Source organism: Dendrobates tinctorius, unplaced genomic scaffold (assembly GCF_039654945.1).
Source record: "Dendrobates tinctorius isolate UK_male_01 unplaced genomic scaffold, ASM3965494v1 ptg000034l, whole genome shotgun sequence".
Taxonomy (NCBI): domain Eukaryota; kingdom Metazoa; phylum Chordata; class Amphibia; order Anura; family Dendrobatidae; genus Dendrobates; species Dendrobates tinctorius.
The window spans coordinates 9,653,084-9,674,965 of NW_027361702.1; the positions used below are offsets into that span (position 1 = coordinate 9,653,084).

Here is a 21,882-nt window from a genome sequence, read left to right on the forward strand (position 1 = left end):
AGGTAGAGAGACTGATTACAAAACACCTGGGCAGCTAGATGATGACTGGGTGGCTGGAATTGAGGACTGGATATAAGGCTGCCGACGCCCTTCTTCCTGGCTGGTGATTTTCCTGCTGGATTCTTGGAGACCAGTCTGATTCCTGCATCTCAAAGCTAAGTTTTTCTGCTCTGCTTTGTACTCTTCAGTTTTGTTTTTGTTTTGCCTTGTTTTTTGGGAGTTCTGCCATCCCCGGCCGTGGGTGAGCTGAATTCCATTTTTGTCTCTGATCTGTTGATATTTTGCTCTGTCTTCAGAATATACCTGAGTGCTGATATAGTCTTTTGAAGCCTAGCGACTTCAGGGCCTGCTTTTCCTATCAGTCGGTTGGCTCATTTTGATTGGGTTTTTGCGGATGGCAGACAGCAGTTTTCCTATCCTGTCCTATGTAGTTAGCTTGGGCCCCATCATTTGCTCAACCTATCTTTCTATCTGTGTTAGTGTTTTCATCTTGCTTCACCGTCATTATATGTTGGGGGCTGCCTATTGCTTTGGGGTCTGCTCTGGGGCAGTTTAGTTTTTCCCCTTTCTGTCTTTAGGCTATATAGTTCTCCGGCTGTGATCGAGGGGTCTAGGGCACCGTAGGAACCCCCCACGGCTACTGCTAGTTGTTGTGGATAAATTCAGGGGTCTGCAATCCGATAGCTGCCAACCTCTCTGGTTTTTCTGGACTTAGCTGGTATTTTGTTTTATTCCTCCTTCGGTGACTCATCATAACAGACAACTGTTACAAGCAGGAGGCAGGGAAAATCATGCAAAGCTGTATTTCCAGCTGTATAGAAATATACAGGAGATTCAGTATACATAAAAAACAGCATAGCCATGAGTGTCATTAATTCATATGATAAATAAGTCAAGGTCAATAGTAAAAAGTTGGAGATATGGGATTTTTAACTTTTGTCTTTAAGTTTTCACAATACAGTGTCCTCTATTTCTAAATAAAAAAGGCCAAGTGTAGCAAATGCTTGAAAATAACCTAACAAGCATTTCAGCTGTTCCTGGGCATGACAGGGGCTTCACCAGTAAGTAATGCTTAGTTTTCTATTTTGAATCAGCCCTCTTCTTATTTTTTTTTTCGGGGATAATTTATTTTGGATAATTCTAGGTATAAACAGGAGAGGTTTAATTAGAAATCAAACTGGTTAAAAAATGTTATGAATGTGCTCAAAACTATAAAAGCATCCAACATAAAATATACAAAATACTGAAACATGCTGTGTATATTGCAGACACATTTACACCACTTTAAAGCCACTGTATCTCACATCTTAGCGCCTTTTGAACTCTTCGCAGTTTCATCGCTGTTCGGTATGCAGAAAATTTTATGTTATTTAAATCTCCTGTAAAAAAGAACATATAAAGCACAATAATTATACCAGATCATTAAAAAATATATGAAACAATGAATTATGTAATATACAGTACTTCCATTTATTGGTTGGGAGCTATATGAGAATCAGGGGAGTGGACTGCTGGGAAATCAAGTTCTTATAATAAAGAGGACATTCAAGGAGGGACTGGACCGGACGCCTGAATTTAAGTGTTAAAGTACAGTATATGGGCACTAGATTCTGTGATGGGACCTTGATCCATGGAACTCGTCTGATTACTGTATGTGGAGTCAGAAAATAAATGTTAGGCTGGAGTCACACTTAACGTATAAAAATATGGACCGTATTGTACGGTCGTAATACGCAGAAATGTTCCCTGAACAGTGATCCGTATGTCATACGTTGTCAGGGTGTGGCCACATATTTTGCGCATGTAAGCATCCGTATGTAATCCGTACGGCATCCGAGATTTGCAGAAACTTTCCCACGCTCATTAGTTCATCTCCGGGCAGCCAGGGGGGCTGCACGGAGATGAGATAATTCATTCTGACAGTGGTTTAGAGCGGGCTGGTTGCATTAGCACCGATCCCCTTAGTAAACAAGCTAACCCCTTCTGATGGATTGCAGTGGGGGACCTGACTGACCAGCAGAGAGGTAACTATATTTTTGCTTTTTTGTTTTATTTTTGTTACAGGTCGATGGTTTAATTTTGGATTAGCAGATGAATAAATCTTGTCAAAAACTTGGTGTCTTTATTTCATTAAAATAATTTTTTATTAATGTCTGTGTGTATTTTTTAACCGTTTAATAGTCTAAGGTTAATAATGGATAAGTGTCTAATTGACACCTCTCCATTATTAATTGGCCTTTTGTCACCTTCCAATAGCAAGGTAACATTAACCCCTTCTTATTAACCCATTAGCCACCACAACAGGGCAATGGGAATAGAGAGGATAAGAGCCAGAAAAGGCGCATCTTATAGATGCGCCTTTTCTGGGGTGTCTGGGGCAGATTTTTGTAGCCGGGGGGGGCAAAAACAATGGTCCCTCTCAAGGCTATTAAAATCTACCCTCGCTCACCTGCTTTACCTCTCTGGTTGTAATTTTGCCGCGGGAGCCCACACATTTTTTTTCAATGAATTAACCCCTTAATTTAACACCTAGATGTCCTAAATTTTACACACAAACCCTATTCTAATTATTAGTCAAAGACATCTAAAAAAATACATGAAATGAAATGGTTTACTGTATGTAAACCTTGTGTCATTTCATGTTGGGTTTTGGAATGATTTTACAGAGCCCGTCAATTGATTTAGCAGCTATTCTGCTATGTAGAACTCTATGAAATATACTGTATATACTCGTGTATAAGCCGAGATTTTCAGTCCATTTTTTTGGGCTGAAAGTCCCCCTCTCGGCTTATACACGGGTCATATACCTAGGGCTCGGCGGGGGGAGGGGGAGCGGGGGTATCAGATCATACCTACCTATCCTGCCGTGGTCTCTGCAGCCTCGCTCGCTTCTCCACTGTCTCCCTTCCTGTCTTCAGCGGGCACGTGGTGCCGCTCATTACCACTCATGAATATGCGCATATTCATGAGTGGTAATGAGCGGTACCACATGACCGCTGAAGACAGGAAGGGAAGGGAGATAGTGGAGAAGAGAGCGAGGCTGCAGAGACCGCGGGAGGATGGGTGAGTATAGGGATATTCACCTGTCCCCCGGTCCATCGCTGCTCACCGCTGTCTCCGCTGCATCCTGTGTCAGTGACGTTTAGGCAGCAGGGGGCGCGGTGACGTGATTAGTGCGCTCCGCCCCTCTGCTGGCTGAACAGTCACTGACACAAGAAGCGGCAGACAGAGGCGATGGACCCAGGAGAGGTGAGTATGGCTTTTTTTGCAGCATATGGGGGCATAGTGTTAAGAATGAGTCACCGTAGGAGGCAAAAACAGAAATACTAGCTAAGTCCAGAAAACCAGAGAAGTTGGCAGCTATCGGATTGCAGACCCCTAAACCTATCAACAACAACTAGCAGTAGCCGTGGGGGTTTCCTACGGTGCCCTAGACCCCTCGATCACAGCCAGAGAGATAAATAGCCTAAAGACAGAAAGGGAAATCTAAACTGCCCCAGAGCAGACCCCAAAGCAATAGGCAGCCCCCAACATATAATGACGGTGAAGCAAGATGAAAAAACACTAACACAGATAGAAAGATAGGCTGAGCAAATGATGGGGCCCAAGCTAACTAACTAGGACAGGATAGAAAAGCTGCTGTCTGCAATCCGCACAAAAACCCTATCAAAACATGAGCCAACAGACTGACAGGGAAAAAAAAGCCCTGAAGACGCTAAGCTTCAAAAAGACTATATCAGTACTCAGGTATTTGAAGACAGCAAAAAGGCAAAAAGGAATTCAGCTCACCCCAGCAGGGAATGGCAAAATCCAGAAAAACAATGCAAAACAAAACCAAAACACAAATGCAAAAAGCAGAGCAGAAAAACTTAGCTTTAGAGGAGCAGGAATCAGACTGGTCTCCTAGAATCCCTCAGAGAAATCACCAGCCAGGCAGAAGGGCGTCAGCTACCTTATATCCAGTCAGCAATTCCCGTCACCCAGTCATCATGATCCAGCTCAGGTGCTTGGTAATCAGCCTCACTCCCTTCCTTCACCAGAAGAGGGAGTTCATCAGACCTCAATGGTGAAGGGGAAAATGAACTCACAACAGTACCTCCCCCTTGAGGAGGGGTCACCGAACCCTCAACCACGCCACCAGGGCGATCAGGGTGAGCCCGATGAAAGGCACCCACCAATCTTTTGGCATGAATATCAGAGGCAGAGACCCAGGAGTTATCCTCCTGACCATAACCCTTCCACTTAACCAAATACTGGAGTCTCCGTCTAGCCAGACGGGAATCCAGTATCTTCTCTACCTCATATTCCATGTTACCTTCAACCAATACAGGGTCCGGAGGTGCCACCCCAGGAACTCCTGGTTCAACAAACCTCTTCAACAAGGACTTATGAAACACATTATGGATTTTAAATGTGACAGGAAGAGCCAACCGAAAAGAGACCGGATTAATAATCTCCAAAATCTTGTAAGGTCCAATAAATCTAGGCTTAAACTTAGGAGAAGCCACCTTCATAGCGATATTTTTTGATGATAACCAAACCATATCACCCACCTTAAACTGGGGACCAATGGTCCTATGTCGGTTGGAAAACCGCTGGGCATTTTCCTGGTAGAGAGATAACTTATCCACCAGTTGGTCCCAGATCTGGTGCATTCTCTCCACCACAGTGTCAACACCTGGGCAGGCAGAAGGCTCCACCTGCCCTGAAGAAAATCAAGGATGAAACCCAAAGTTACAAAAAAAAGGTGACATCAAAGTGGCAGAACTAGCTCTATTATTTAAAGCAAATTCGGCCAAGGGCAAAAATGAAACCCAATCATCCTGATCAGCGGAAATAAAGCATCTCAAATACGACTCCAAGGTCTGGTTTGTTCTCTCCGTCTGCCCATTGGTCTGAGGGTGAAACGCAGAGGAGAAGGACAACTGAATTCCCAGCTTGGAACAGAAAGTCCTCCAAAATCTAGACAAAAACTGAACTCCTCTGTCAGATACAATGTTCTCAGGAATCCCGTGCAAGCGAACCACCTGTTGCAAAAACAGGGGCACCAACTCAGAGGAGGATGGCAACTTAGGGAGTGGTACAAGATGAACCATCTTAGAGAACCTATCACAAATCACCCAAATAACAGTCATTCTCTGAGAGATAGGCATATCAGAGATGAAATCCATTGAAATATGGGTCCATGGCCTCCTGGGGACCGGCAAAGGCATCAACAACCCACTAGAGCGAGAACAAGATTTAGACCGGGAGGAAGTCCCACAGGACTGCACAAAATTCCTGACATCACGCAGATCTCTAGTACCAAAAATACTTGGATGACCAGCCAATGCAGAGCAATGAACTTCAGACATCACTCTCTTCTTCCACTGGTCAGGAACATACAACTTTCCACTGGGACAACGCTCAGGTTTGTCCTCCTGGATCTCTTCCAGAGCACGTCTCAAATCGGGCGAGATGGCAGAAAGAACTACCCCTTCGCCTAAGATGGTAGCAGGCTTGGTCACCACAGGAGAATCAGCAAAGAAGCTCCTAGAGAGAGCATCAGCCTTGACATTCTTAGTGCCAGGAAGAAAAGAGACCACAAAATCAAAACGTGTAAAAAACAAGGCCCACCTAGCCTGTCTAGGGTTCAAGCGTTTGGCCGACTCCAGGTAAATCAAATTCTTGTGGTCAGTGAGGACCACAACTTGATGTTTAGCTCCCTCCAACCAATGTCTCCACTCCTCAAATGCCCATTTCATGGCTAACAGTTCCCGATTCCCCACATCATAGTTACGTTCAGATGGGGAGAACTTTCGGGAAAAGAAAGCACAGGGATTCATTTTAGATGTTACAGGATCCTTTTGGGACAAAACAGCTCCTGCACCAATCTCAGAAGCGTCCACCTCTACCTGGAACGGGAGTGAGACATCAGGTTGCCGCAAAACCGGGGCAGAAGTGAATCTTCGCTTCAGCTCCTGAAAGGAAGAAACAGCCTCCGGAGACCAACTCAACACATCAGCACCCTTCTTAGTCAGATCAGTCAATGGCTTGGCAATACTAGACAATTTTGCTATAAATTTCCGATAAAAATTAGCAAAACCCAAAAACTTCTGGAAGGCCTTCAAAGAAGTGGGCTGAACCCAATCATAAATGGCCTGTACCTTGGCCGGGTCCATTTCAATAGTTGATGGAGACAAAATAAATCCCAAAAATGAAATCCTCTGTACCCCAAAAAGGCATTTCGATCCTTTGACATACAGGGAATTCTCCCTCAAGATCCGGAACACAGTCCGAACATGTTCCACATGAGAATCCCAATCCTTGGAGAAGATCAAAATATCATCCAGATAGATAATCAAAAATTTATCCACAAAGTCTCGGAAAATGTCGTTCATGAAGCACTGGAAGACAGAAGAGGCATTAGTGAGCCCAAAAGGCATCACCAGGTACTCAAAATGTCCCTCCGGAGTATTAAACGCCGTCTTCCATTCATCCCCATGCTTAATGCGGATAAGATTATACGCCCCCTGAGGTCAAGCTTGGTAAACCAGCAAGCACCTTTAACTCTGGAGAATAGATCTGAAATCAGGGGTAACGGATACTGATATTTAATAGTAATTTTGTTGAGGGCACGATAATCAGTACAAGGCCTTAATGAACCATCCTTTTTGGCCACAAAAAAAAAAACAGCACCTAAGGGTGAAGAGGATGGTCTAATATGACCCTTCTCCAACGCCTCCTTAATATAGGATCGCATAGCCTCGTGCTCGGGTACAGATAAATTGAAGAGCCGACCCTTGGGAAATTTCCCCCCCTGCTCAGTTCAATAGCACAGTCATAACTCCTATGAGGAGGCAAAGACGCAGACTCATTGTCACTAAATACATCATAAAAGTCCGCCAAATAGTCAGGAACATCATGCGACTGAGGAGAGGTGGAAAAAACCGGAGCCTCACTAAGGGCACATCGACAACCCCAACTCACCACAGACACAGATTTCCAATCCAAAACTGGATTATGAATTTGCAACCAGGGAAACCCCAGAACAATGGTATCATGCAAATTATGCAACACCAAAAATCCGCAATTTTCTTGATGGTCTGGGGCGACCCGCATTACCACCTGGGTCCAAAACTGAGGTTTATTCTTCGCCAAAGGAGTAGCATCAATCCCCCTCAAAGGGATAGGCGTCCGCAGAGGTGTCATAGGAAATCCACAACGTGTAGCAAAATCCAAGTCCATTAGGTTCAGGGCTGCTCCCGAATCCACAAAAGCCTTGGCGGAAAATGTGGACAGGGAGCAGATCAGAGTAATTGCCAGAAGAAACTTAGGTTGAAAACCACCCACAGAAAACGTGTGTGCAAAACGTTTCTCTCGTTTAGGACAGAAAGAAATAATATGCGAGGCATCTCCACAAAAAAAAACACAGTTTATTACGCCTTCTGAACTCCTGATGTTGCTCCCTGGACAAAACTCTATCACATTGCATAGGTTCAGACACTTGTTCAACAGGTGGCAATACCTCTCGTGCAGTCCTGCGTTCACGTAAACGCCGATCAACCTGAATGGCTAATGACATAGAATCGTCAAGACCAGAGGGAACAGGAAATCCCACCATAGTATCTTTTACGGCTTCTGACAAACCCTTCCGAAAGAGAGCTGCCAAGGCATTATCATTACAGGTAGTAAGGACCGCCCACTTTCGGAATTTTTGACAGTACAATTCTGCAGAATCTCGACCCTGGCTCAATGCCAACAGGGTCTTTTCAGCCTGATCAATAGCATTAGGTTCATCATACAACAACCCCAAGGCTTGAAAAAATGTGTTCACATTAGTCAGAATAGGATCATCTGGTTTCAAAGAAAACGCCCAATCCTGGGGATCGCCACGCAGCAAAGAGATGACAATTTTAACCTGCTGCGCGGAGCTCCCTGACGAGTTAGGCTTCAAGGCAAAAAATAATTTACAATTATTTTTGAAATTCAAAAATTTAGACCGATCCCCAAAAAACACATCAGGAGTAGGGATCTTTGGTTCAGCAGCATGTGAATGAGCAAGGTAGGTGGAAATTCCCCACACTTCTGCAGCGAGCTGCTCCACACAATCAGACAATTGCTTTATCTCCATTGAGAGAAAAAAAAAATTCCCCCTACGGTCTCAGAGATATAGAGGAAAAAATATACACAATTTTTTTTTTTTTTTTTTTACAATTCTTTCCTGCTATTGAGTACCCTAGGATCTGCGGTATGGCTGGTGATTCTGTTATGAATGAGTCACCGTAGGAGGCAAAAACAGAAATACTAGCTAAGTCCAGAAAACCAGAGAAGTTGGCAGCTATCGGATTGCAGACCCCTAAACCTATCAACAACAACTAGCAGTAGCCGTGGGGGGTTCCTACGGTGCCCTAGACCCCTCGATCACAGCCAGAGAGATAAATAGCCTAAAGACAGAAAGGGAAATCTAAACTGCCCCAGAGCAGACCCCAAAGCAATAGGCAGCCCCCAACATATAATGACGGTGAAGCAAGATGAAAAAACACTAACACAGACAGAAAGATAGGCTGAGCAAATGATAGACAGGATAGAAAAGCTGCTGTCTGCAATCCGCACAAACACCCTATCAAAACATGAGCCAACAGACAGACAGGGAAAAAAAAGCCCTGAAGACGCTAGGCTTCAAAAAGACTATATCAGTACTCAGGTATTTTCTGAAGACAGAGCAAAAAGGCAAAAAGGAATTCAGCTCACCCCAGCAGGGAATGGCAAAATCCAGAAAAACAATGCAAAACAAAACCAAAACACAAATGCAAAAAGCAGAGCAGAAAAACTTAGCTTTTGAGGAGCAGGAATCAGACTGGTCTCCTAGAATCCCTCAGAGAAATCACCAGCCAGGCAGAAGGGCATCAGCTGCCTTATATCCAGTCAGCAATTCCCGTCACCCAGTCATCATGATCCAGCTCAGGTGCTTGGTAATCAGCCTCACTACCTTCCTTCACTAGAAGAGGGAGTTCATCAGACCTCAATGGTGAAGGGGGAAAATGAACTCACAACAGCATAGTCTATGGAGCAGTATATGAGGGCATAGTCTATGGAGCAGTATATGGGGGCATAGTCTATGGGGCAGCATATGGGGGCATATTCTATGGGGCAGCATATGGGGGCATAGTCTATGGAGCAGTATAAGGGGGCATAGTCTATGGGGCAGCATATGGGGGCATAGTCTATGGAGCAGCATATTTGGCATATTCTATGGGGCAGCATATGGGGGCATAGTCTATGGAGCAGTATATGAGGGCATAGTCTATGGGGCAGCATATGGGTCATATTCTATGGAGCAGCATATGGGGGCATAGTCTATGGAGCAGCACATGGGGGCATAGTCTATGGAGCAGCATATGGGGCATATTCTATGGGGCAGCATATGGGTCATATTCTACGGGGCAGCATATGGGGGCATAGCCTATGGAGCAGTATATGAGGGCATATTCTATGGAGCAGCATATGGGGCATATTCTATGGGGCAGCATATGGGGCATAGTTTTTGGAGCAGCATATGGGGGCATAATCTATGGGGCAGCATATGGGGGCATAATCTATGAAGCATTTTATGGGGGCATAGACTTCGGGGCAGCATATGGGGGCATATTCTATGGAGCAGCATATGGGGGCATATTCTATGGGGCAGCATATGGGGGCATATTCTATGGAGCAGCATATGGAGCATATTCTATGGGGCAGCATATGGGGCATATTCTATGGGGCAGCATATGGGGGCACAATCTATGGAGCAGCATATGGGGCATATTCTATGGGGCAGCATATGGGGGCACATTCTATGGAGCAGCATATGGGCCATATTCTATGGGGCAGCATATGGGGCATATTCTATGGAGCAGCATATAGGGCAGCATATGGGGCATATTCTATGGGGCAGCATATGGAGGCACATTCTATGGAGCAGCATATGGGACATATTCTATGGGGCAGCATATGGGGGCATATTCTATGGAGCAGCATATGGGGCATATTCTATGGGAGCAGCATATGGGGCATATTCTATGGGGCAGCATATGGAGGCATATTCTATGGAGCAGCATATGGGGTATATTCTATGGGGCAGCATATGGGGGTATATTCTATGGGGCAGCATATGGGGGCATATTCTATGGAGCAGCATATGGAGCATATTCTATGGGGCAGCATATGGGGCATATTCTATGGGGCAGCATATGGGGGCACAATCTATGGAGCAGCATATGGGGCATATTCTATGGGGCAGCATATGGGGGCACATTCTATGGAGCAGCATATGGGCCATATTCTATGGGGCAGCATATGGGGCATATTCTATGGAGCAGCATATGGGGCAGCATATGGGGCATATTCTATGGGGCAGCATATGGAGGCACATTCTATGGAGCAGCATATGGGACATATTCTATGGGGCAGCATATGGGGGCATATTCTATGGAGCAGCATATGGGGCATATTCTATGGGAGCAGCATATGGGGCATATTCTATGGGGCAGCATATGGAGGCATATTCTATGGAGCAGCATATGGGGTATATTCTATGGGGCAGCATATGGGGGTATATTCTATGGAGCAGCATATGGGGGCATAGTCTATGGAGCAGTATATGAGGGCATAGTCTATGGAGCAGCATATGGGGGTATAGTCTATGGGGCAGAATATGGGGGGCATAAACTATGGAGAAGCATATGGGGGCATAATCTATGGAGCAGCATATGGGGGCATATTCTATGGAGCAGCATATGGGGCCATATTCTATGGAGCAGCATATGGGGGCATATTCTATGGAGCAGCATATGGGGGCATAATCTATGGAGCAGCATATGGGGGCATAAACTATGGAGCAGCATATGAGGGCATAGTCTATGGATTCCACCCTCGGCTTATACACGAGCCAATAAGTTTTCCCAGTTTTTTGTGGCAAAATTAGGGGGGTCGGCTTATACACGGGTCGGCTTATACACGAGTATATACGGTAAATATATATGTGTCTCAATGACATATATATATGTATATATGTATTCTATGTGTCTAGATCTATTCTTTCATTTTGTTATTAAACATGTCAGTGTGATTTTATTGTCTCGCAAAATGAATTGCCAGCGGTTGTTAAAGGACACCGATGCGTATTTCTCGCAAGTCACACGTCTGGTCCGTGTGTAATCCGTATTTTTTTGCGCCCCCATAGGCTTGCACTGACGTTTTACAGGCGTAATATGCTGACAGTCACAGTATGCTGCGATTGTCTTGGCCCGTAAAATACGCCCGAGAAATATACGCCAGTTGGGAGCTGACCCATAGAGAATCATTGGTCCGTGTGCAATGCGTGGTTTTAACGCCTCTCACTCGTCCGTATTGCTCTCTAGTGTGACGCTGGCCTTACTCCTAATATGAGGTATTTAAAATATGCCTCATGGTGTTTTTTATTTCCTCTGGATCAACAAGTTATAAGTTGAATTCAATGGAATTTTTGTCTTCTTCCAACAAAACAACTGATACATGCTGCCCGAAACCCGGCAGCCTGTATCAGGCACTGCCTGTATGATTTTGGCCATGTATGTTTGACCCTGAGACAATGCAGCATTTCTGAGAAAAACATACTTTAAAAGCTGCCAGGGGTCCACCTGATAACAGTAACTCACAGGTATGTTCCTGTACACACACATAGGGAAAGACCTGTCAATCAAGGGGTCAGAGTGGGGAGAAGCCGCAGGGTACCCAATCGATGCCAGTGCCTTACTGGTATGTCCCTGCCCACACATACAGAGAGAGACCAGTCAATCAAGGGGTGGGAGCAGGGAGAAGCCATCGGTGGTCGATCCGGTGCATTGCCGGTATGTTCCTGTACACGTACACAGGGAGAGACCTGTCAATCAAGCGGTGGGAGTGAAGAGAAGCCGCAGGGTACCCAAACGGTGCCAGTATGAAAGAAAGTTGCTTCTCCAGAGTGGAAAGGTAAAGACTTCGTCTTTAATAATAAATTCATTAAAATAGGCACAATGTAGATGACAAAGAGATCCTGATGGACTACCAACTGATGACAGTGATTCATAGGTATGTCCCTGCCCACGCACATAGAGATAGACCAGTCAATCAAGGGATGGGAACAGGAAGAAGCAAGTGGTGGTCCACCCCATGCAAATGACTCACAGATATGTCCCTGTACAATACAAACACCAAAAGCAATTATGGGCGCACTGAACTGTGCAAAATAACAATTTCAATGATATGGCCAGGTGTCGCAGCAGAGGAAAATGACTATGAGGAAAAAGCAAGGAAAGTACCCCTGCAAACAAAGCGCACACTGCACCAAATATAATAAGACTGAAACAAGTAATTTTATTGATACAAAAGAGTTATACACAATAAAAACATGATAAAATCACACAATTATGGCATCCAAAATATACACGATACATATTAATACAGAATATTATCCACGTATGCAATTCTAATGTGTGTATATAATCTGACCACACTGTGGCGATATGGCAATCACCCTCCCTATTCCTAGGCTCATGAGGACCATATAACCCTGAACCAAAACACAGCCCCTAGGTGGAGTGAAGCAACCAATGCAACCATCCATATAATGAGGCTTTAATACCAGGACCCTGATAAGCCCAAATAACAAGAAAGAGAGGAAAAAGGTTTGACCTTCTAAATATCAATAGTGCCGAAGCATACAATGAGGCCAAACAGTATCAAACACCGCCATAAGAAATCAATAGCCACAATAAAAGTGCAGATGTATGGATGCCATACCCAGGACCATTACCCCACGCGGATCGCCGTAACCCGTACGGCTCCGTCAGGAAAAGTAACAGAAAAGTGATCCAGGGGGCTTTAAATACCTTGCAAAAATCCGTAAGGGCGTTACCGTGCACTGTGGAAAAACCCCCTCTGTGAAACAACCAGAGCAGGAAACATGTAACCGGCGTCCCGGTCACGTGAACAAGATCCATGGCAGCCACGCATGTAGGCCATTATTAAACATAAGCTGGCGGTGTCGCCGCAACCCGCATGTGCCATAGGAGCATGCAATGAATCCAGAACGCCAGCCCCACTGCGCCTGCGTCCAGTGGAACGCAGGTCAGCGTGCTTGTGTCGCACTGAACCTGTGCGCCTGCGTCCAGTGGAACGCAGGTTAAAATTGTTGAGGCGCACTAAAGCTGCGTATATATTGCCATCACCAGCACGAGTTAGCGCTGGTAAATAAACAAATGCACGCGCCGCTCCTGGGAGCTTGTAAACATACAGAAAACAGACATACATAAACACAAAACAATACAAATATACAAGAGGGAGGACCACAACACAAGACAAAACAATATGAAGATCTTCACCTATAGGATGATACCATGATCGGTGATAAGGAGAATCATTGAGACGGCAACCCCCAAAGATTAGTCTGAAATCCATTTTGCCTCTGGTATAATACCAGAGATATAAGGATGTGGAAAAATACTGTAAATACCAAAAAGGCTATTTGTATCAAAAGCTAGGATGAAAAAGAAAAGGGGAAGGAAAAAGGGGGGAAAGGGGGAAAGGTACAAAATAGTACCCAATGATAATAAGGCTGTAAGTGTTAAGGGGAGAATATATGGCATATGAATATATACGAGAATCAAAACTGTACCACTATATAGACGCTTTGATGAATATTAGGATCATGTTGCTTTAAGATACTTCTGATTCTCTGCTGAATTATTTCTGTGTATGACCCACCTAGGCTTCATGTAAAACCGCAATACTGGGTGGACTAGGGTGGATCGGGCTAAAGAACAATACTTATGTACACGGTGATTGTGTAACACATGGGAACAGTAAACGGTAACTTAGAGATGTACATAGTGATTGTGTACCGATATGGGAACAGTAAACAGTACCTTGGAAATGCACTGTTGATGTAACACAATGAGATAGCATAATTTCTGTTATAAAAGCTGCGCACTCTGAATTAAAGACAGAGAAGAATCATATTGACATGATACACCTTGTCTTGTGTATTCTTTTCTCCGTGCACGTAAAATCTCTACCAAAGATCCAATTTGGCCACAGACAATTAAGATGGGCCACACCATAGTGTGGCAGAATCCATAAGAATCAACAGTTGGCGCTCAAACAGTGGGGCTCAGGACGATACCAGATGATCACAGCCGCAACAAAATCTCCCCCAGGACGGACGTCTTTCCAGCAGGACGAGGCTGCAGCTCGAGACCTGGTGAGAAAATATATCATCTTACCTACCCTTCTGTATTCACGTCCGGCTGGGAGGAGATAGTTGGCTGTCTTCTCTGAACCCTTAAACTGACCACGTTTGAAAGTCCTGAGCCTACGGACCCGGTCAGGTATATAATTCCTTAATTGTCTGTGTGTATTGTCCGGTCTAACCAATTCAGAGGGTGTATCTAGAATCTGTCAAGTATCTGTTAAAAACTATTTCAAACTGCACTAGGGCTACTAGAAGCATACAGAGCAGAGTACAAAGGGGGTGTTTCCACTGGATTATCACCCTGGTTCCGACCTTAGACGGTCGAAGAAGTTATATACAGTGGGGCAAAAAAGTATTTAGTCAGTCAGCAATAGTGCAAGTTCCACCACTTAAAAAGATGAGAGGCGTCTGTAATTTACATCATAGGTAGACCTCAACTATGGGAGACAAACTGAGAAAAAAAAATCCAGAAAATCACATTTTCTGTTTTTTTTTTCATTTTATTTGCATATTATGGTGGAAAATAAGTATTTGGTCAGAAACAAGCAATCAAGATTTCTGGCTCTCACAGACCTGTAACTTCTTCTTTAAGAGTCTCCTCTTTCCTCCACTCATTACCTGTAGTAATGGCACCTGTTTAAACTTGTTATCAGTATAAAAAGACACCTGTGCACACCCTCAAACAGTCTGACTCCAAACTCCACTATGGTGAAGACCAAAGAGCTGTCAAAGGACACCAGAAACAAAATTGTAGCCCTGCACCAGGCTGGGAAGACTGAATCTGCAATAGCCAACCAGCTTGGAGTGAAGAAATCAACTGTGGGAGCAATAATTAGAAAATGGAAGACATACAAGACCACTGATAATCTCCCTCGATCTGGTGCTCCACGCAAAATCCCACCCCGTGGGGTCAGAATGATCACAAGAACGGTGAGCAAAAATCCCAGAACCACGCGGGGGGACCTAGTGAATGAACTGCAGAGAGCTGGGACCAATGTAACAAGGCCTACCATAAGTAACACACTACGCCACCATGGACTCAGATCCTGCAGTGCCAGACGTGTCCCACTGCTTAAGCCTGTACATGTCCGGGCCCGTCTGAAGTTTGCTAGAGAGCATTTGGATGATCCAGAGGAGTTTTGGGAGAATGTCCTATGGTCTGATGAAACCAAACTGGAACTGTTTGGTAGAAACACAACTTGTCGTGTTTGGAGGAAAAAGAATACTGAGTTGCATCCATCAAACACCATACCTACTGTAAAGCATGGTGGTGGAAACATCATGCTTTGGGGCTGTTTCTCTGCAAAGGGGCCAGGACGACTGATCCGGGTACATGAAAGAATGAATGGGGCCATGTATCGTGAGATTTTGAGTGCAAACCTCCTTCCATCAGCAAGGGCATTGAAGATGAAACGTGGCTGGGTCTTTCAACATGACAATGATCCAAAGCACACCGCCAGGGCAACGAAGGAGTGGCTTCGTAAGAAGCATTTCAAGGTCCTGGAGTGGCCTAGCCAGTCTCCAGATCTCAACCCTATAGAAAACCTTTGGAGGGAGTTGAAAGTCCGTGTTGCCAAGCGAAAAGCCAAAAACATCACTGCTCTAGAGGAGATCTGCATGGAGGAATGGGCCAACATACCAACAACAGTGTGTGGCAACCTTGTGAAGACTTACAGAAAACGTTTGACCTCTGTCATTGCCAACAAAGGATATATCACAAAGTATTGAGATGAAATTTTGTTTCTGACCAAATACTTATTTTCCACCATAATATGCAAATAAAATGAAAAAAAAACAGACAATGTGATTTTCTGGATTTTTTTTTCTCAGTTTGTCTCCCATAGTTGAGGTCTACCTATGATGTAAATTACAGACGCCTCTCATCTTTTTAAGTGGTGGAACTTGCACTATTGCTGACTGACTAAATACTTTTTTGCCCCACTGTATATTATATATATACACATATAGGTGCTCACGTCCGGCCATACGCCCACGGTATAAACTGGGCCCGGTGACGTGAATGACACGGCATATATATATATATTTTTAAGGAAAGAGGTGATTACTATTTTTCCCCCTCTGCTGAAATATCAACCACCTATCTAGAGGTGATTACCACTATTTACTACAAGTCCTAGCACCAAAAACCCACCCTGGTCACGATTTCCTTAATTGTCTGCCTTATCTGCTTTGCCTCTCTGCTTTGCTGTTTTGGTTGTTTGCATACGTGATTGTTACCTCAGCCAGCCTGAAAAGGAAAAAAAATATAGATAGGGAGACGCACTGAGCAAATTCACTGTCACTCTGGTTCCGGTCCTGCTCTCGGCTTGACCGATGATCGCAGAAGTCTGAACTGTGTCTCTCCCAGTGGGCAAGTGGGAGTAGGGGCTTGATTACTCTGAGTGATTTTCCAACCTCTAAGTGGTTGATGACTTCTTGCGGGGTTCCCACCGGACATCACCTGGCTAAGGTGATGGTGTTTTAGCTGCAGCATAGGTTCATAAGTTATATGGGTGGAAGGGTAATTTCAATTACCGTGTTGATGTGACTGAGTGATTGCTCTCTCCCTGAAAAGTATGGTTTGCCCAGGTGTAGATTTTTCACCTCTACAAATCAGGCTGGCATATGGATAGGTAAATTGCGAATTGTTTTGGTGTCAAGGATTCGCAGTATTTGATGTCAGTACCAGTTTTAAATTTATTGTCTTTCGTCTTTTGTAGTGTGTATGATTTGCCGGCAGGAGGCGTACTAGCATGTGGTTAAAATTTTTGAATGCATTCTATGTGTGTATACATATATATATATATATATATATATATATATATATATATGTTGTGAAATTAGAGAATTGGTTAAACTAGTTTTGTTCTGCATACTATAATTATAAGGTTAGTTGTTTCAGGTAGAAAGAGAATTACTTGAATGGTAATTGCTTGATTTGTACAGATATCTCTGTGAGATACGAGGTCTATTGTTACTTTTTAGTTATTGTTTTACTAATGTCACTATATTTCTCTATGAGATGGTTTTCTTTGAAATGTTTTAGAGCGAAAGTTTTGAGGAAACAGAAATTTTAACAATTTATAAGGTATTTTTATACTACGCAGTTTCTGGATACACAAGATTTGTGAAATACTCTGGTGTTAGTTGTTTGTTAATTCCCTATATTACTGTGTTCAAGATAGCTAGACATCACTATGTTCACTGAAGACCCCTTTACTCGGACATAAGGAGTACATACAGCTTTTACAGTCACATATCCCACTGTTCATAACCCCGTGAGAATTTGTTTCAAGACGCACACATACATATGTTTTTCAGATATACTCAGAATTCAGATGATAGAATGGGTGGGAGCGGTCAGTCGATATCTATAAGACAGATATGACCCATAGTGGAGTGAGGAAGAAAATGTAAGTTAAGAAACCCTCCGATCCCGAGGGGAGGAGCATTAGATAAGAAGGGATAGAAGAATGTGTTAATGAGTAGAGAGCAGCGTCCCAGCCTCAGGTGTTATGAGGTGTTACAGGACCCTGAAGCATTTTATAAGATGGCAGAGGAAGTTAGGAAAAAAGGGATGAGGAGAGGAATATAACAAGATTGCTGAATTTTGTGCAAAACAAATATTTACACAGGAAGATGTCAGTTGCAATATCTGCATTACATTCATTTATACTTCTATATACATTCCCGATGACTGGACGTGTGCCAGCCGTCAAACACAGAATGCAGAATATCGTGAGACTTGTTCTGACTGTCAGATGAGCAAGCCAAAGAGCCGTACCTTCTTTCCAACTATTTATATAGATGGCACGCCTTATGCTACATCCTGTCCAGCATCCATTATAGGTTTATTAATTAATGTAGTTTATGAAAAGAATAATGAAGAAAAAGATGAATATGACATGGAGGTATATAATTAAACAGAACAGGAGGAGACAGGAAATAAATAGCTCAGACTGATAATCTACAGTATTTATCGTTATATGGTGAGGGGACATAATTATCATCATCATCTTTTAAGCCTCAAAGCTCATACTTTTGTACACAATCTACTACATGCAAGGACTCCTGAAAATACCAGGAGACAGATACCCTAGTAAGCAGCTTGCCAGACCCCCATTCTCCAGGATGTCATGCAGGGAAAAGGAGAACCTGTGGATAATTTCTTCCACCAATGTAACAAAAAGTTTCTGGATCTCAGATTTGAAATGCAAATTAGTTCCAAGTTGGAAGAAGCTTGACACCCACCAATACCGAGCTCCAGATTTTAATAGGGTATTGGCATACTGATTCCACAACCCATGAAAGTACGTATACTCTTACTGCCCCCCTCACAAAAATACAATAGAGAAACAACATCTCTCACCCAGACAGAGGTTGAGGATACTCCTCTCAAATTCCTGGTGGGTCCCGATGCAATCAGAAGAGTAATCAGGGACATTGATCTACTTGCTGAAGAAGTATGTAGTCTTTTCTTTTTACAGGACACATCTGTAGATCATGTGGACATTGAACTAATGGCACTGATCCCAGACTCAATATTGGCAGGCTGAAAATCCAGTTTGTAAAGGTGGGGCCGAAGCCAGTAGCCCTGCTGTCAAGGAAATTGCAATATTCACCCTCGATTTCATAATTTGTAATTATTTCTATGAAGTTATAGTACTGAACACATCTATGGTACCAAACCCACACACTATGTTTTTTTTTAATCAATTCTATTTATTTTTCTATGGTTTATGGTGATTGACCTGGCCAATGCTTTCTTCAGTTTATTTCTACAAGAATCAAAACTGTACCACTATATAGACGCTTTGCTGAATATTAGGATCATGTTGCTTTAAGATACTTCTGATTCTCTGCTGAATTATTTCTGTGTATGACCCACCTAGGCTTCATGTAAAACCGCAATACTGGGTGGATCGGGCTAAAGAACAATACTTATGTACACGGTGATTGTGTAACACATGGGAACAGTAAACGGTAACTTAGAGATGTACATAGTGATTGTGTACCGATATGGGAACAGTAAACAGTACCTTGGAAATGCACTGTTGATGTAACACAATGAGATAGCATAATTTCTGTTATAAAAGCTGCGCACTCTGAATTAAAGACAGAGAAGAATCATATTGACATGATACACCTTGTCTTGTGTATTCTTTTCTCCGTGCACGTAAAATCTCTACCAAAGATCCAATTTGGCCACAGACAATTAAGACGGGCCACACCATAGTGTGGCAGAATCCATAAGAATCAACATAAGAGAGAGATCATAATACTTATATATAAATGAAGGGTATACAAAATAACCACCTATTTTAATAGAAAGGCATCAATAGTTATCCAAGAAATGCCAAAGGCTACTATCCAATTATCCCTCTCAAAGTCCACTATAATAAGCGGATTAAACATAGCCCAAAAAGGAGCACCAATAAATATATATATATATGTAGCTCACCAGGGCTATGATAATATTCCAGGACAGACCCATCCTAATAAACGAGGTCATGTAATTTTAAGCCTAGGGGAAAAAAACCCTCCATTTTCGTCCCTTTAGGCAGAGACAAAGTTATCCGCCAACCAACCCATCCATACCAAACCACCCTTAAAAAGATTGGATGAACGCCACTCCAAAATTTCATTTTATCCTAATACCTTTAGACAACACTGTCCTCATGAGCCCAATAAGAAACTACATAGAGTCTTCTAATGTTTAATGACAACAACAAAATATATGACAATATATTATTGGATAAAGGAACCTCCAAAGGTAAGGCAAGCCCCCCCCTTTTTTTTTTTGCAAACCTCCCAATAATCAAACAATGCATCAATACAATATAAGGAACTCCCGACAGACATAGCTCCACAGCATGAATGTCCAAGAACACATCCAGGGACGACAATGGCTGGTATCCAACAGGTCCAGAGATTTATTGAGGAACTCTGAAGTAACATAGTAACATAGTTTTGAAGGCTGAAGGAAGACCCTATGTCCATCTAGTTCAGCCTATTTTTAGTGCAGCTGTTCTGCATTGTTGATCCTGGGGAAAGCAAAAAACCCACAGAGTAGAAGCCAATTTTCTCCATAGGGAAAAAAATTCCTTCCCCTAAGCTGGGTCAACCATCTACCTATAATATTCTGTTATTCGTAACCTTCTATACTGTTACTCACAAGAAAAGCATCCATTCCTTTCTTACATTCATTCAGTGAGTTGGCCATCACCACTTCCTCAGGAAGAGAATTCCAGAGCCTCACTGCTCTTACAGTGAAGAACCCTCTTCTATGCCGGTGCAGAAATTGTCTTTCCTCCAAACGCAGAGAATGCCCCCTTGTTCTTGTCACAGTCCTTGGTACAAACAGTTCATTGGAGAGATCTCTGTATTGCCCTCTGATATACTTGTACATATATATTAGGTCTCCCCTAAGTCTTCTCTTTTCTAGAGTAAATAGACCTAATTTTGATAACCTTACTGGGAATTGTAGTGAACCAACTCCATTTATCATTTTAGTAGCCCACCTTTGAACCCTTTCAAGTTCAGTAATGTCTTTCTTGAGCACCGGCGTCCAAAACTGCACACAATAGTCCAAGTGTGGTCTGACGAGTGATTTGTACAGAGGGAGAATTATGTTTTCATCTCGTGTCCCCAGACCTCTTCTAATGCATCCCATGACCCTATTTGCTTTGGTGGCAGCTGCCTGACACTGGGCACTCCAATTTAGCTTCTTATTGACTAAGATGCCTAAGTCTTTTTCCGTGTCTGATTTCCCCAGAAAATCTCGCCATACGGATTACATACGGATGCTGACATGCACAAAATACGCAACCACACCTTGCTTACGGATGACATACGGAGCACTGTTTAAAGGTCATTCATCCGTATTACGCATGTAAACTACGGACCGTATTTTGCGTCGGTTAGTGTGACCCCGGCCTTAAGGTAAGGAAAACTCCACCATGATGTTTGCATCTACTCTTTGTGGTGCATGTGCAAAACCAGACAAAGTAATAAAGGTATAAAGCATGAATCAAGAACTATGCACCCACTTGTATAAAGATATCAAGCGCTCAGGTAATCTCTACTGCCCAAAGAGTGAAACAAACAAAATTGAGCACAAAAACGTTACACAACGCTACTCTAGCCGCCCAGTCTTGGTATAAAATTATATTAATGTATTGAATAAATGCACAGTGTGCTCTAAAGCTTCCATTCAGTGGTGCGAGTGGGTTATACAGAGCACAGCATTCAGAGAACTGATACAACTGCACCAAAAAACAACAGGAATTATATAAAAACTGCAGCACCTAGTAAAGTAAGTGATACATCACTGGAATTAGGGTCTCTGTCCCTACATCATGCTACTCTCATATGGAGTGGCAAAAAACCGGGAGACAGATTTAAAATATCACACAGAGTGAATGCCATAAAAAATAACATTAGATTTGCTGTTTTTCTGACACCTCACCTCCCTAAAAACATGGAGCGAAAAGTATGAATAAAATCATAATTACAGAAATGCACTGACACGCAGTTCCACCACTTTTAGCAGTAACCATTGGTATATGCTCATTTTTGTTTTTTTCTTGGGTTTTGTCTAAGAAATTTCCACAATGTGGAAATGCTCTTACACTATGCACGTAGACCAC

The 21,882-nt window shown here is 43.2% G+C and overlaps 1 protein-coding gene across 3 annotated transcripts in view; it reads right to left on the reverse strand.

Moving 5' to 3' along the window:
* Positions 1–21,882, reverse strand: part of DRP2 (dystrophin related protein 2) — a 227,894-nt gene that overhangs the window by 114,525 nt on the left and 91,487 nt on the right. For all 3 annotated transcript variants that reach the window (XM_073573086.1, XM_073573085.1, XM_073573087.1), the window contains one exon: positions 1,305–1,379. In XM_073573086.1, coding sequence (XP_073429187.1) covers positions 1,305–1,379 — 75 coding nt within the window. The remainder of the gene's footprint in view (positions 1–1,304; positions 1,380–21,882) is intronic.